The sequence below is a fragment of the Alligator mississippiensis genome, chromosome 1 (assembly GCF_030867095.1).
Source record: "Alligator mississippiensis isolate rAllMis1 chromosome 1, rAllMis1, whole genome shotgun sequence".
Lineage (NCBI taxonomy): Eukaryota > Metazoa > Chordata > Crocodylia > Alligatoridae > Alligator > Alligator mississippiensis.
The window spans coordinates 784,334-796,480 of NC_081824.1; the positions used below are offsets into that span (position 1 = coordinate 784,334).

At 52.5% G+C, this 12,147-nt stretch overlaps 1 protein-coding gene across 11 annotated transcripts in view; it reads right to left on the reverse strand.

The window, feature by feature from the left end:
- DTNB (dystrobrevin beta) overlaps positions 1 to 12,147 on the reverse strand; it is a 296,518-nt gene that overhangs the window by 56,902 nt on the left and 227,469 nt on the right. For 8 of the 11 annotated variants that reach the window (XM_019497687.2, XM_019497682.2, XM_019497680.2 and 5 more), the window contains 2 exons: positions 10,851 to 10,947; positions 4,601 to 4,621 (listed from right to left, as the gene is read on the reverse strand). In XM_019497687.2, coding sequence (XP_019353232.1) covers positions 4,601 to 4,621; positions 10,851 to 10,947 — 118 coding nt within the window. The remainder of the gene's footprint in view (positions 1 to 4,600; positions 4,622 to 10,850; positions 10,948 to 12,147) is intronic. The other 3 variants (XM_059727623.1, XM_019497686.2, XM_019497683.2) reach the window with 1 other exon arrangement.

Here is a 12,147-nt window from a genome sequence, read left to right on the forward strand (position 1 = left end):
CTGGATGGCTGCTCCACAAACCCCCAACCTGCCGCGCTTCCCGGGGCTGCCGTCCTCCGCGCTGCTACGATGCAAGTGCAAGCTCTGCAGGTCCTGAGGACCGCGGTGCCCATTTCCTTGGGTCTGATGTTCAAGGTTCGCACTTAAGTGATGAGCAACCGCTTCGCCGGCACGTACCCAAAGCAGGCAGCTCTGCCTCTCCTTATTTTGCCTTTGCTGCTGGCTGCAAACCTTAGTGGCCCGAGGATGAGCCCCACTTCCTCTCCCGGTCACGCTACAAATGACGGTCACCCGAGTAAGCTGGGGCATATGGCCACGTGGCTGGATGACGTGGCCTATTAACTGCTGAAAGGCATGGCTTATAACTGACAGGGACTATGCACAGCAGGGGAAGCAATTTGTTCAAGGATTCAGGCATAAGAAGGACTTGCCAATGCTCTTCGGTAAGGTCGAGGGTGGCGAGGTCCATCGAGTAGCCATCCATGCCAGACGCAGCACACACATCACACGTGGAGATGGCATGCAGCTGGCAGCAACGCGGGACTGGGTGAGGTGCCATTGGGTTTGGATACGAGCATGATAGGACTCTCCAAATGCTTCGGGATGCCTCCGCAACTCCCCGCTCAAACACAGCACGGTGTTCCCATTGCACAACTTGCAGCATCTTCCTAGGGCCAGGCTGAGGCATCTCTCTGGCTTGCTGCCCTGGCTCAGGTTTGACACAGCGGTGGGTTATGCTGGTTCACTTCAACGGGGGCACAAGAACTGCAGAGAAGACAGGAGCAAGTCACTGTGCTGGGACTTTTTGTGCCAACTGGAGGCTACACGAGCCCTGCTGACTGAAGAGAGAGGCCCTAGCTCCAGCTCAAGAGGGCGCGTGGTATGAGCAAAGTGCCTGGGCACTCACTCCAGGCTTCTGGGAGGTTTGTAGGGTAAACCTGAGCTCGCTTCTCATTGCAGTGCAATGCACTGCCTCGCCTGCCACGCTGCTGCACAGGGCCCCAGCCATGTGAACACATGCTTGGGCATCCCCCCAAAGGGTAACAGGAGGACCCAAACACCTGGCTCAAACACCCAGGAGTGAGCCCATTTGTCGTGTGCCCGGTTCTGGGCACTAAAGGGATGCCCTCCGGTGAAAGTGCCCCGGTCCTGGCCTCCTCCCGGGGTTGGAGCAGGGACCGGACTGTACAGCTGATCGCAGCGCTGGCTGCCCAGGCCATGACTTTCAGTGCCCTGCTGAAATGCTCCACATGACTGCCAGTCTGACGGTAGCACGCAGGGGTCCAAATGCTTTTAATCTTTAGTGGGCTAACTAACGCCTTCAACAGCTGTGACGTGAAGAAGGCGGATGTGCAGGTTAGCATCTACCACAATACACCTCCTCCTTAGCTTGGCTGCAGTGCTGGCGGGGAGCAGGATGCAGGTATCCTTTGATATCCCTGGAATACACCGACACAGCATTTTCCTCCAGGGAGCTGGCTGAGCCCAGCCATTTCCATTCAATACTTCTGAGACTGTTTTAGGAGCAACTATTCAATGCTCTGGACACGAGGCAGAGATACGATTGATTCCCTCGGCAATCTTAGGACCAGAAAATATGGGTCAAGACCATGACCTAGGGTTTCCTCTTGAAGATAGGGCTGCAGCTCTAAGAGTCTGGTCCGTCCTTTTCCTGTCAGGCTGCCCGTCTATAGGAGGCCTGGATTTCAATCTGTGCAAGTTGGCCACCAGATAAGGATCCATCGTTTCTCTATTTATCATGGCCAACTGATCCTAGGTTTGGTTTTGGAGTCTTTCCTCTGAGCAGCTCCTCTCTCTTTGCTGGCCATGAATATGTGAGCGAAGTGCTCCGTCAGGAGCTCCACGTGATGCACCCGGGTTGTACTCCTGGCTTCGGCCGCACTGCCGCAGCTGCGAGGCCACAGCGCTGGTCCGCGCCCTGCAAGAATCCAGCTGTTTCCAGAGGTTCTGGGGGCGGTAGATCATGGGGACACCCACGCAGTCCAAAATGGCCACTTTGAACTGTGTACAGTCCTGGGCCGTCTGTGTGCAGCCTGCGCCGTCCATGGCCAAGAGGACGGGCCATTGCTCAGGTAGTAACTGGGCTGCTGTAGGCGACTGCTTGAAAGCCGTACAAATAGGCAAGGAGGATGCAGAGCGACGTGCTGGGACCATCTTCCAAGTGTTACTGGCACCAGTGGAGTTGGCAGGGTGTCCTGGGTCGGCTCCGGCTGCTGCGGTTTTGCCGAGCTGCCCGACGGTCCCCCGCAACCGGCTCCAAAACCCAACCTCAATTCCTGCTGCTAGAGCGCAGGCAATCACCTGCCAAGCCCTGCAGGGCTGGTGACTCCCGACCTCTGGGACCCCCCCTTCTGCGTGGCTCGGATCGCTTTCCCCGTTCGCCACCCAAGCTCTGGACTTGGGACAAGCCGATGCTGGGTTCCCAGCCAGGTGGGAAGTCAAAACCGTTCGCATAGTCGCTGGGGACCACCGAGTCCAGACCAGCCCTTAACCCTCGCCAGGCTGTCAGGGGTCCGTGCACCCCTCGCGGAAAGACAAGGTGGCTGCAGACCCACCACGCCGAGCAGAGGGTCTCTGGGGCTGTAAAGCGCGGTAAATTGATTTTCTGGTGCTGACGAGAGTCTGTCAGCTGCATCTCCCTCCCTCTATCTTCCAGCCCCCGTGCTTATGTGACTATTTATATGTACTGGAATGAATGGCTGAAGGCAGAAGTATTGAAGCAAGCTGGAGAGGCCAATCCGGGGCCCAGCGAGCTCTCAGATGCAAACCAGATCTGCCCTTCTCGGTGCAGAGGCACCGTCACCCTGCCGCGGTCAGCATCCAGCCCAAACGCCGGGTCCTCGCCAAGGAAAGCATCGCAGACCGGGGCCCGCAGTGTCTTCAGGCTGCACTGCTGCGTCCAAGGCGAGGCAGCTGCCATCCCCTCCAGCGCATGCGAGCCAGGCACAGCGCACAGATTATTTCCTACGTAATAACACTGTGGTCTCTGCCTGGTCTGAGTCTGGTTACCCCTGCTCCACATCCGCTTCTCCTCAGAAGCCCTTTTCCAAGGCAGCAGGCCTGTGCCGTGCAGTCATGTGCTGCCAATGTTTTAGCAAGAACTCCTCCAAATATGTCCTCCCAGAGCCTCTAACAAACATCGTGTCCCAAGGCACATGCAGTGAGGGCTGGAGGGAACGGCAACCGGGGAAGCTCTTCATTTGTTTTTGTGCTTAAACCAAACCCCGTCCCCAGGATGAAAGCAGCAGCAGCAGCAGGAAAACAAATTAGCATGATGCTGCACTTCCCTGAGCGTGTTTATTCCTGACAATTAGCCACAGCGAGATAATGATGTATAGCCGCAGCGCTCAGCTTGCTCTGTCTGAAGGGGGAGGAGAGCAAAGACCTTGTATGGGTGCCTTGGGGGTCATCTTCCTCCAGGAAAGCCTTTGCAAATACCTGCCATTTGGTGCAATCTGGTCTGTTCCTAAGGCAAACAATTTGTTCCTCAGAGGCATGTTTATGAGCCCTGGGGAAGAGCCTTCTCTGACAAAGGTGATTTAGTAGCATCCAAAGAGGGAGCGAACTCCAGCAGAAAGAGGGAATTCGCCGCAACCTTCCTATCAATTTAATGGCAGAATTTTAATGAGGGGCCCCCCGGGAGCCGATGCCGGCGGCTGCAGGGGTGGGAAGGGGCCCAAATGTACATCTCCCTACAAAAAATAAATGACGAGCGTTTTAATGTCGGCAAGGAAGGTGGCACATAATGCACAACCCCCCCCGTGCAAACAAAGGGTTAACCCTCCCCCCCCCGTGCAGGCACAAGAATGTACAGGGAGGCGCTGGCGACCCGACCCGACCCGATCCGATCCGATCCGATCCGCCGGAAAAACGAGACGGCGCACACGGCGGCTCCTTAGGAAGTCAGAGGGCTCCCTCTGGAGTGGATTGCAGACGTAACACTGGATGGACATTTTAATGGGGGGTAATGGAAATGGAAATCAATACCACAGCAGATGCATCTGCGTCTCTCCTTAGCGTGCATGGAGCACAAAACACGAGTCCGGTGAGACCGCATCGGGGCTACATGACGAAGCCATGCCTCGAGTATGGCACTGCTAATTAGTGTTCATGCATGGACTTGTGCGTGGCAAACAGGCGAATGAAAGGTTACCCGAAAAGACAAGAAAGCTGGTCCCAGCGTGTGGAAAGACTCCAGAGAAACTGCCCCCGAATCAGGAGTAAAGCAAGCTGAGAATCTGCGTTTCCGTCGGGGTGATCATGCACATTTCTAAAAAAAAAACCACCAAAAAAAATAAACCCCCCCAAGACACACGCTCACTGGTCATGGACGCATGGCAATAAGCTACTTAATTGGAGAGAGGAGGAAAATAAGCTGGCAGAAGACAGGAACATGCTCAACTGGGAACCAATGAATCTGGCTGGGAAATTTTTGAGAGAGAAAGATGTCTTGCACTAGCAGCAAACAGAACCAAACCCTGCCGCACGGTGTATTTGCATACAACCCAACAGGACAAAAAACACTGTGCTTTCATGCAGAAACAAAAAAAAAATCGACCACACATTCAAGTCAACTTACTGCCTGCTTTTGCTCTTCTTCCTACAAATGTCGGCAAGAGAAAAGGTGAAGAGAGAAACAGGAGAGGTTAATCATCACATTAAAGGAAATATAAACACGCACACACCACAGCTCAAATGACACAACGGGCTCGTGGCAAATTGCAGAAACATCTGTAGACACAAAAGGAAACGGGGGACTTGGAAACAGCAGCTGGGGGGAAGCGGAGATGCGGTTTGCCGCGGCCGTGCTCACGAAGGGCGAGACACCGAGCGGGTCTCGTGGCAAACCTGCCCTTCCCTTAGCTCGCGCTGGCTCCCATGTTGAGCTCAGAGGACCCTGCTTTCCTGCACCCCCCTTGGAGACCTGCAATCATTTCGCCAGGTGGGGCTCGACTCAGCCCAGCGTGCTGGCTTGGCCCGGCTCCCAGGCCTGGATCAGGCCCCGTGCCCCCGGGACCCGCGGGCCCGATGACACAGCTCTGCGGGCCGGGGGTGGAGCGCCCCTACTGTAAACCATTGTTAGGTTTCCAAAAACGACAGAATTTTCTACCAAAAAAGGGACTGCACCCAACATGGGGTAGCTGTGTGTTGACGTACAAATAGGAATTAATCCCAGGCCTGGAAGCTGGTGGTTTCAAGGGCTGGTGTCTGTGACCGAAATATATTCAACATGAGCAAACGAAGGGCAGTCCCGCCCAGCAACACGCCGTAGTCATTAAGAGGTGCTTGCAAAGGTCCCCCAAAGCAGAAGCAAATCCAGAGCAAAACCAACTGAAAGGAAAATGCAGATGGAAAAAAGTGAGAATGAAAAGTAGAAGTTTTTAAAAAGAGTTTCTCTGATGGCCAAAAAGCCCTGCTACCCGAATCAAGAAAGAACACAAATTTGGCTAAAAGCTCACTCTAGTTCAGTGCTGAAGTGCAGGCAGCACTAGGATAAAACAGGGATGCATGCAAAATGCAAAAGGGGAAATAGTGATTAATATAAAATATAAATTAGAAGTTGCAAAGGATAGCAAACTGATAGGGGAAGTTCAAAACAGTGGGGAGAAATGAATGGCTGGCAGGGAAAAGGACAAGAAGAAGGGATTTTATTAAAAGTGTAACAGGACCACAAGACAGCGCAGCAAAGGTCCGTGACCCTTCGCAGGCGAGGAAGGGCAGAGGGGCTCAACGGGCAGCTTTGTTCTGTATTTGGGGAGCAGAAATGATCTGAGAAGCAGGAGAGCCGGGTTGCTTGGAGCTGCGGCGAGGCAGGCGAGGTGAGGCGAGGCAGGCGAGGCGAGGCAGGCGAGGCGGCGAGGGAAGTGGGGGTGCTGCGCGCGGTGGGGGGGACGCTCTCGCAGCCCGGGGGGGTCTGTCTGCACCGGTGCTTTGATCTGGAGGAGCGTCCTGTGGCTGACTGGAGTGCGAGCCAGGTGGGCTTTGTTCGGGGCGACAGCTTATGCTCACACTCTTATAAAAGGCAGCCAATTTGTGAACAGAGGAGCAGCAAACCAAACAAGTTTGCCTGGGAGTTCACCTGGGAGCCGGGAGGTTTTCAGTTTCCCTTCCCATCCAAGAGGGGTGGGGGAGCGAGGTAGCTAGCCGTGCCACTCTGAAGTTAGCACGAGGCAGGAGCTGTTGCTGAAGTGTCTAAGGAGGTTTTCTTGTGTGGTCCAAGAAAGCACGGGCAGTGAAGGAGCAGGTGTTGTGAGCTGCGCAGGATGCATCTCTTTTATCTGCTTCCTGGCGGACACGTGCAGCTTTGTCTTCGCTACGCACAAGCCGGTGGCTGCACTGGAAGAAGAGGTTCGAGGCTGGGAGGCACAACTATCATCTCCGTGTAGCATCAAGGCAGAACAACGATCTGGAGAAGGGCTGACACAGCGCCCGGTTGTGAAAAGAGGGAAAAGGAGGATCTGGGGAAATACAGACACGTCAGCCCGACTTCAATAGTAGTAGGCAAGCATCGATGCGCTGGATCACGGCGTATGCCCGAGGTCTAGTCGGGTGCCTGATGAATCCGCTTGTGCCAAGTTGTGCGACCATCACACCACGACTTTAGACAAGGGTACGGAGGAGCAGAAGCTCCCAGGACCTTCCGTCTCCCACCAAGACCGAGCCCAGGCGTTGAGCGCCTCTGCCAGAGAGCAACAGGTCAGAACTGCTGCTGACCGCCGAGCACCCCAGCAAGGGCGCATTTCCGTCCCTTGGCCTTTCTCCAACCAAGGAGTACCCCCCGGGCAGTGGGGGCTAGGTCTTGAGGAGCCCTAGACTAGCCTTTCTCTGGAGGGTGCAACACTGGTATGTTATCGGAGCTACCCCACCACGCTGCCACCAGGCCCTCCAGTCGGATGCGGTTTACGGTCACACTCAGGACCAGTGACTTCAGTACTTGCTAAGTGACTGGAGAAAAGGATAAAATGTTCGCTTGGTATCATCTGGAGGAGGAAGCGGTGATTGCTCGCAGCCAGCGGAGATTTGCCAAGCACAAATCAGGCCAAACCACTTGATTTCTTTTGCAACAGGGAAATGCATTTGGTGGGTAAAGTCAATACAGCGTCCATGCTACGCCTGGACTCAGGTTTTTGACACGGTCCCTTGTGCCATTCTCGTAAGTAACCGGGAGAACTGTGGTTTAGGTAGAATTGCCGTTATGCGGCTGCATAATTGGTTGAATTACCGCAAGCAACAAGTGACCCTTAATAGATGGATGCCAGACAGGTCAGAGGCCTTAAGTGGGGTCCCCAGAGGAGCTGGTTTTGGGTTCGCTGTTAACATTTTCATTAAGGGCTTGGATACAGAAGAAGAAAATTAAAGATAAAAAGTCCTCTCAAGGTTACTGTCCTCAGAGAAAGCTTAGTTGGCGCCTGTAGCCAGCATCCAGAAGGCTATCAGCTCTGGCCCCTGTGGACATCCCAGTCCAAATGATTAGGAACCAACCCATTTACAGCTGAGTCACCTGGGGCTTGCCTTTGGTCTGAATCCAGAGCAAAGCATGAACTTGCCCCGTTGGAGCCAGAATGAGATGCCTTAATCACTCTGTCACCGCACACTGATCCAATCTGCAGATGGGAGGGGCTGCAAAGGCTTTGAAGGAGAGGATTAATATTCAAAGGACTCTCGATTCATTGGAGAACTGGGCTAGAGAAAACAAAATGAAATTCAACAAAGACTAATGTAAAGTGCAATATATAAAGAAGAAAAAGCAAACGTACAAACAGAGAACAGCGCATAACTGAGTTGGCAGTCCATCCTAAGATGGATTAAGAATTGGATAATGAACAGATCTTGCAAAGCAGTCATCAGTGGGGAGATGTATAAATAGGATGGTAATGAGTACGAGCTGTATAAATAGGAAGCCTCTGAGCAGGGCACTGGTAAGACCGGGCACGTCTGCATGTGCATTATTGCACTGCAATTACTGTGCATTAAATTTCGTACCTGTAACAACAGGTACTCACTGAATGCACAGGACTTGGCTTTCGCTGTGACTTGCTAATGCACAGCAGGCTTAGTCTACTGCGCTTTCAGCGTCTCGTGTAGACGCACCCGCTGATAACCAGCATGCTGCATATCATCCTAGTCTCCGCATTTTAAAACTGGTGTTGAAAAATTGAAAAGGATGAAGAACCGAGTCCCAGGGTGATTCAAGGGTGAACAGAATACGTCGCTGTGGGAAGCTTAGGGAGCTCCATCTGTTTAATTTACTAAAGACTGAGAGAAAGCTTGATTACAGCGTATAAGTGCCTCCACAGAGAGGAAAACTGAGCCCTGAATTCTCTGCAATACAGCGAGGAGAGGCATAACAAAAGCCACTTGCTGGAAATTAAAGCCAGGCACAAAGTCCTAACAGTGAGGGGAAGAAACCAGTGCTACAAACTCCCCAAGGAAGGTGGCTGATTCTCTGCTGCTGGATGTCTTCAAGCCAAGACTGGACAACTTGCTGGAGGACTCTTCAGCCCAACGGAGGTTGCTCGTGAGAGCCTGGAGCGAGATCGCCAACGGCGCTCCTGCAAAACCCTCTGCATCCAGTGGGAAGATCGCTGCACAAACGCCAGCATCCTTCCTGAACCCGGCGTTACCGGCACCAAGCCAGCGATCCTCGAGCACCAACTTCCCCAGACTGGACGTTGTGGGTCTTGACTCCCAAAACAAGCGCTCTGCTCCCAGCTTAGCTGTGACTTGAGATCCCGCAGCAGCCCGAGGAAACTCTAGCAGACGGACGGACGCCAACCTCAAGACCTGGGAGGAGCTGGCTGCCAGCTGACCCCCACGACGCTGCAACCTCAACCGCGCGGCAGCCCATTGCGAGGTAAAGCAACTTGCCCTTGAGACATGAGAGAGCAGAGGAAGGAAAAGGAGAGGAATCCCACCGTGCAGACTGCTCTCCCCTGGGCAAAGACCTGCAACTTCTGCAGACACGTCCGTGGCTCAAGGATTGGACTCTCAACTCATCAACGAGCTGCGGTCGAGACGAGCCTCAAATGGAGGGATTGCTGCTGCCGCTGATGGAAGTTACTGGGCTCATCCGATGCAGATGGCAACGTTTACAGTTGGGGTTATGGGGAGAATTAATTAGTGAGGGTAAATAAAGTGCTTTGAAGATAAACGTTCGAAGGATGAACTCAGCATACAGGCCCATTATGATGTTAATGGAGATTTAAATTTTAAGCCTGTTTTGAAAAGGTTACCGCGCATGTATAAAAAATGAACTTCAAATAGTTGGCCGTTTAGAAATGCAAAAAATCAAAGCACTGTATGAAAAAAGGGAATTCTACTTGTCAATTTTTAATTTATATTTTCCTATAAATAAATTATAATGGACATTTTCAAAGCATAGAATGAAGATGAGTGGATTAACAGGAGTCCCTAAATACCAAAATTAAATAAAACGTAGACCTTTCTTGATGAGAGTCAGCACTAGAAAACTCCTCTCTACCACTAATCTGCATAACATCCCCATAATCAGCCCCTAGGCTAAACCCCCCAAAATAAGGTGGGGTGTATGCGTGCTCTTCGAGACCAATATGGATGCAAGGTCCCGCGCTCAGAGCACGCTGCCACTCCCCTTCCAAGTTCCTGGGAGCCGTGCAGCGGCACTTGCTGCTAATTTATTTTGTTTACATCTAATGAATAAAAACCCACGGCCAAAAACGTTCACTTCTGTCTTGGGTGCCCAATTCAGAGATCTCATGCTTTGCTTTCCAGAGGTGCAGGGCAGCCAGGGGTCTGGCTGACGCCCACAGCAGCGGCGCGTCTTCGACTCTGCTCAACATAACATGCGCCAGGAGCCAAGCTGAGCACCTGCGCGCTGCGGTGTGTGAAATCGCCCGTCACGGAGAAAACGTACAGGTACGATTTGCATCGTGTTAACAACTACAGGCACTGTGCTAGGCACCGTACACACACGCGTCAAAGATAATCTGTGCCCCAGAAATGATTCATCCCAACGAGGGCTTGTCACCGTGGGGAGGTTAGCTCACTGCACGTGCTGCCGAACGGCTCCCAGGAAAGACGCGTGTTTTCCGGAGCATTCGTATCTGTCTGCAGAGCTGTCCTGGCATTGCCGCTGCGCAGAGGAATCACTGCGACTAAAACGAAATTCCTTCCAGATGCAGACAAGCCCTAAATGCTCAGGAGCGAGCAAGCTGCGTCTATAGCTAATGTAGATGACCTCGTGTTACCTCTCCCCAGCTCGGGAGCATGGGCTATGTTTTCCACTAGGCTGGTCCCGATCCAGACATAAAATAATAATGTTCACACTTCCAGCGAGGAGGACTTCAATGTCCAGTGCTGGACTCAGCTGTGACGGGGGCATGGGGGGAGAACAGCGGACCCTCGCTAGGCAGGCAAGACCCAGAAAACGAAGACCGCTAGAGCTCGGGAGCCAGTGCAGGGCCTGGCGAAGGAGCGTGCAACTTCCCGTGCAGCTCCCCTGCCACACTGGTGGGAGGCCGCTCTCTACAATGCAGCATCCGCAGCTTCCAGTTTCAGATCTGGCCTGGACAAGTGTCATCATTACCCAGGTCGTGGACCACGAGCAAATCTACCATTCCTCCCTTTAGCTCTCCCAAGCCAGCGGGCAGTCAAGAGCTTCAACATGGGAAGCAGCGAGCGGAGTAGCCACCCTTCCCGGTACGGACTCCGCTTTGCACGCTCATCCCATGGTTTACAGGCTCTCTCTAGTGACGAAGCCAGCGCTGCGGGAGCCGTCGAATACAACAGGGACAAAGCTCGGGCGCGCGGACAGGAAGGACGCGCTGCCTTTCTGCCACAAAACTGCTTACTTTGAGTAGTTTCATGAGCCCTTCAAGCTGCACCATCAGCTCCCTCCTGCTTTCTTGAAGCGCCGACATCCTCTGCTCCAGTTCGTCCTTCCTCTGCCTGTTTCAATTAATGGAAGAAAGTGTCAGAAGAGAAATGCCGGGCGTTTCAAAGGCACTTCAGGAAACCCACACTGTCGACTGCCTGCCATAAACCGTGTTGTTATATTTCACTTTACTTGATACTACCGCCTTCCAGTTAACAAATTAAAGGGAAAAATAACACGGAGACCATAATCCAGCCTATTATATCATGAGACACAACAGCCAGGCTTCTCATTATAAAATCCAAGGACCTACAGTCAGGACTATGGTAGTGGGGAGCCTATTTTTTTTTTACCACTGCATTTTAAAAAGAAAGGCAGCATCTTTCTAATGATGCCGTTAGACACGGGCAGCCGGCAGATCTTTCAGACAAGTAAGAACGAATTATCAAAAAAGGGGGAAAGCCTGCAGACTGCTGGAAGAAAGAGGCAACGGGATGTCAGCAGCTTGAGCTCCGAATCCGCAGAGCTGCGCCGACCCGATCGTCAGACGCGTGACCCCCGAAACATCTGCGCAAACACAGCTCACGTTCATTCGGACAAGTGTCTCTTTTTGGGGTATCGAATCGTTACGTGGCGAGCGCTCCCGACAACGAACGCTAGTTTTTAAGAGATTTGAGAGACAAATCAGCCTTGTGGTTTGCATTTACATTTTCAGAAAGAATTCAGACGTTTCTTACTATAAGGACACATCTAGGATTAACCAGCATCAAATGCTATTAGGCTCAATATCTGGTATGATAAAAAGATGCATTTAGCTTTTTTCTTTGAGCAGACATGGCTCTATAATAATGAGCAAAGTTAGCGATCAAATAACTAATTAACCAATGTCCATGGCAGAAAGAGCTGTGTTTTATACATGTGTGGTGGCTTGCCTCTATCTGATGATTTCCAGTCCAAGGTTAGAGACAAGATAAATTATACCGCAGGCTGACTTTGCTCTGAATCTATCAATTTTCCTCTTGCATCTGTACCCTCTGATAAAACGGAACAAGGATCTTACTAAGCAAATCATTTTAGGAGCTGAAAAACGTGATAGCAAGGGCCTGGAAATGAGGCAGACCATCAGCGGTGTAACGCTGAGGCTGGCTGGGCACCTCTGGATGGCATTTCCCGAGAGAGATGACCGCCTAACGCAGAGCACCCCGGCCAGCCCCCGCCAGCATCTTCGTATACGCAGAGTACGCGACAATGATGGTGAACTGGCATATCACGGA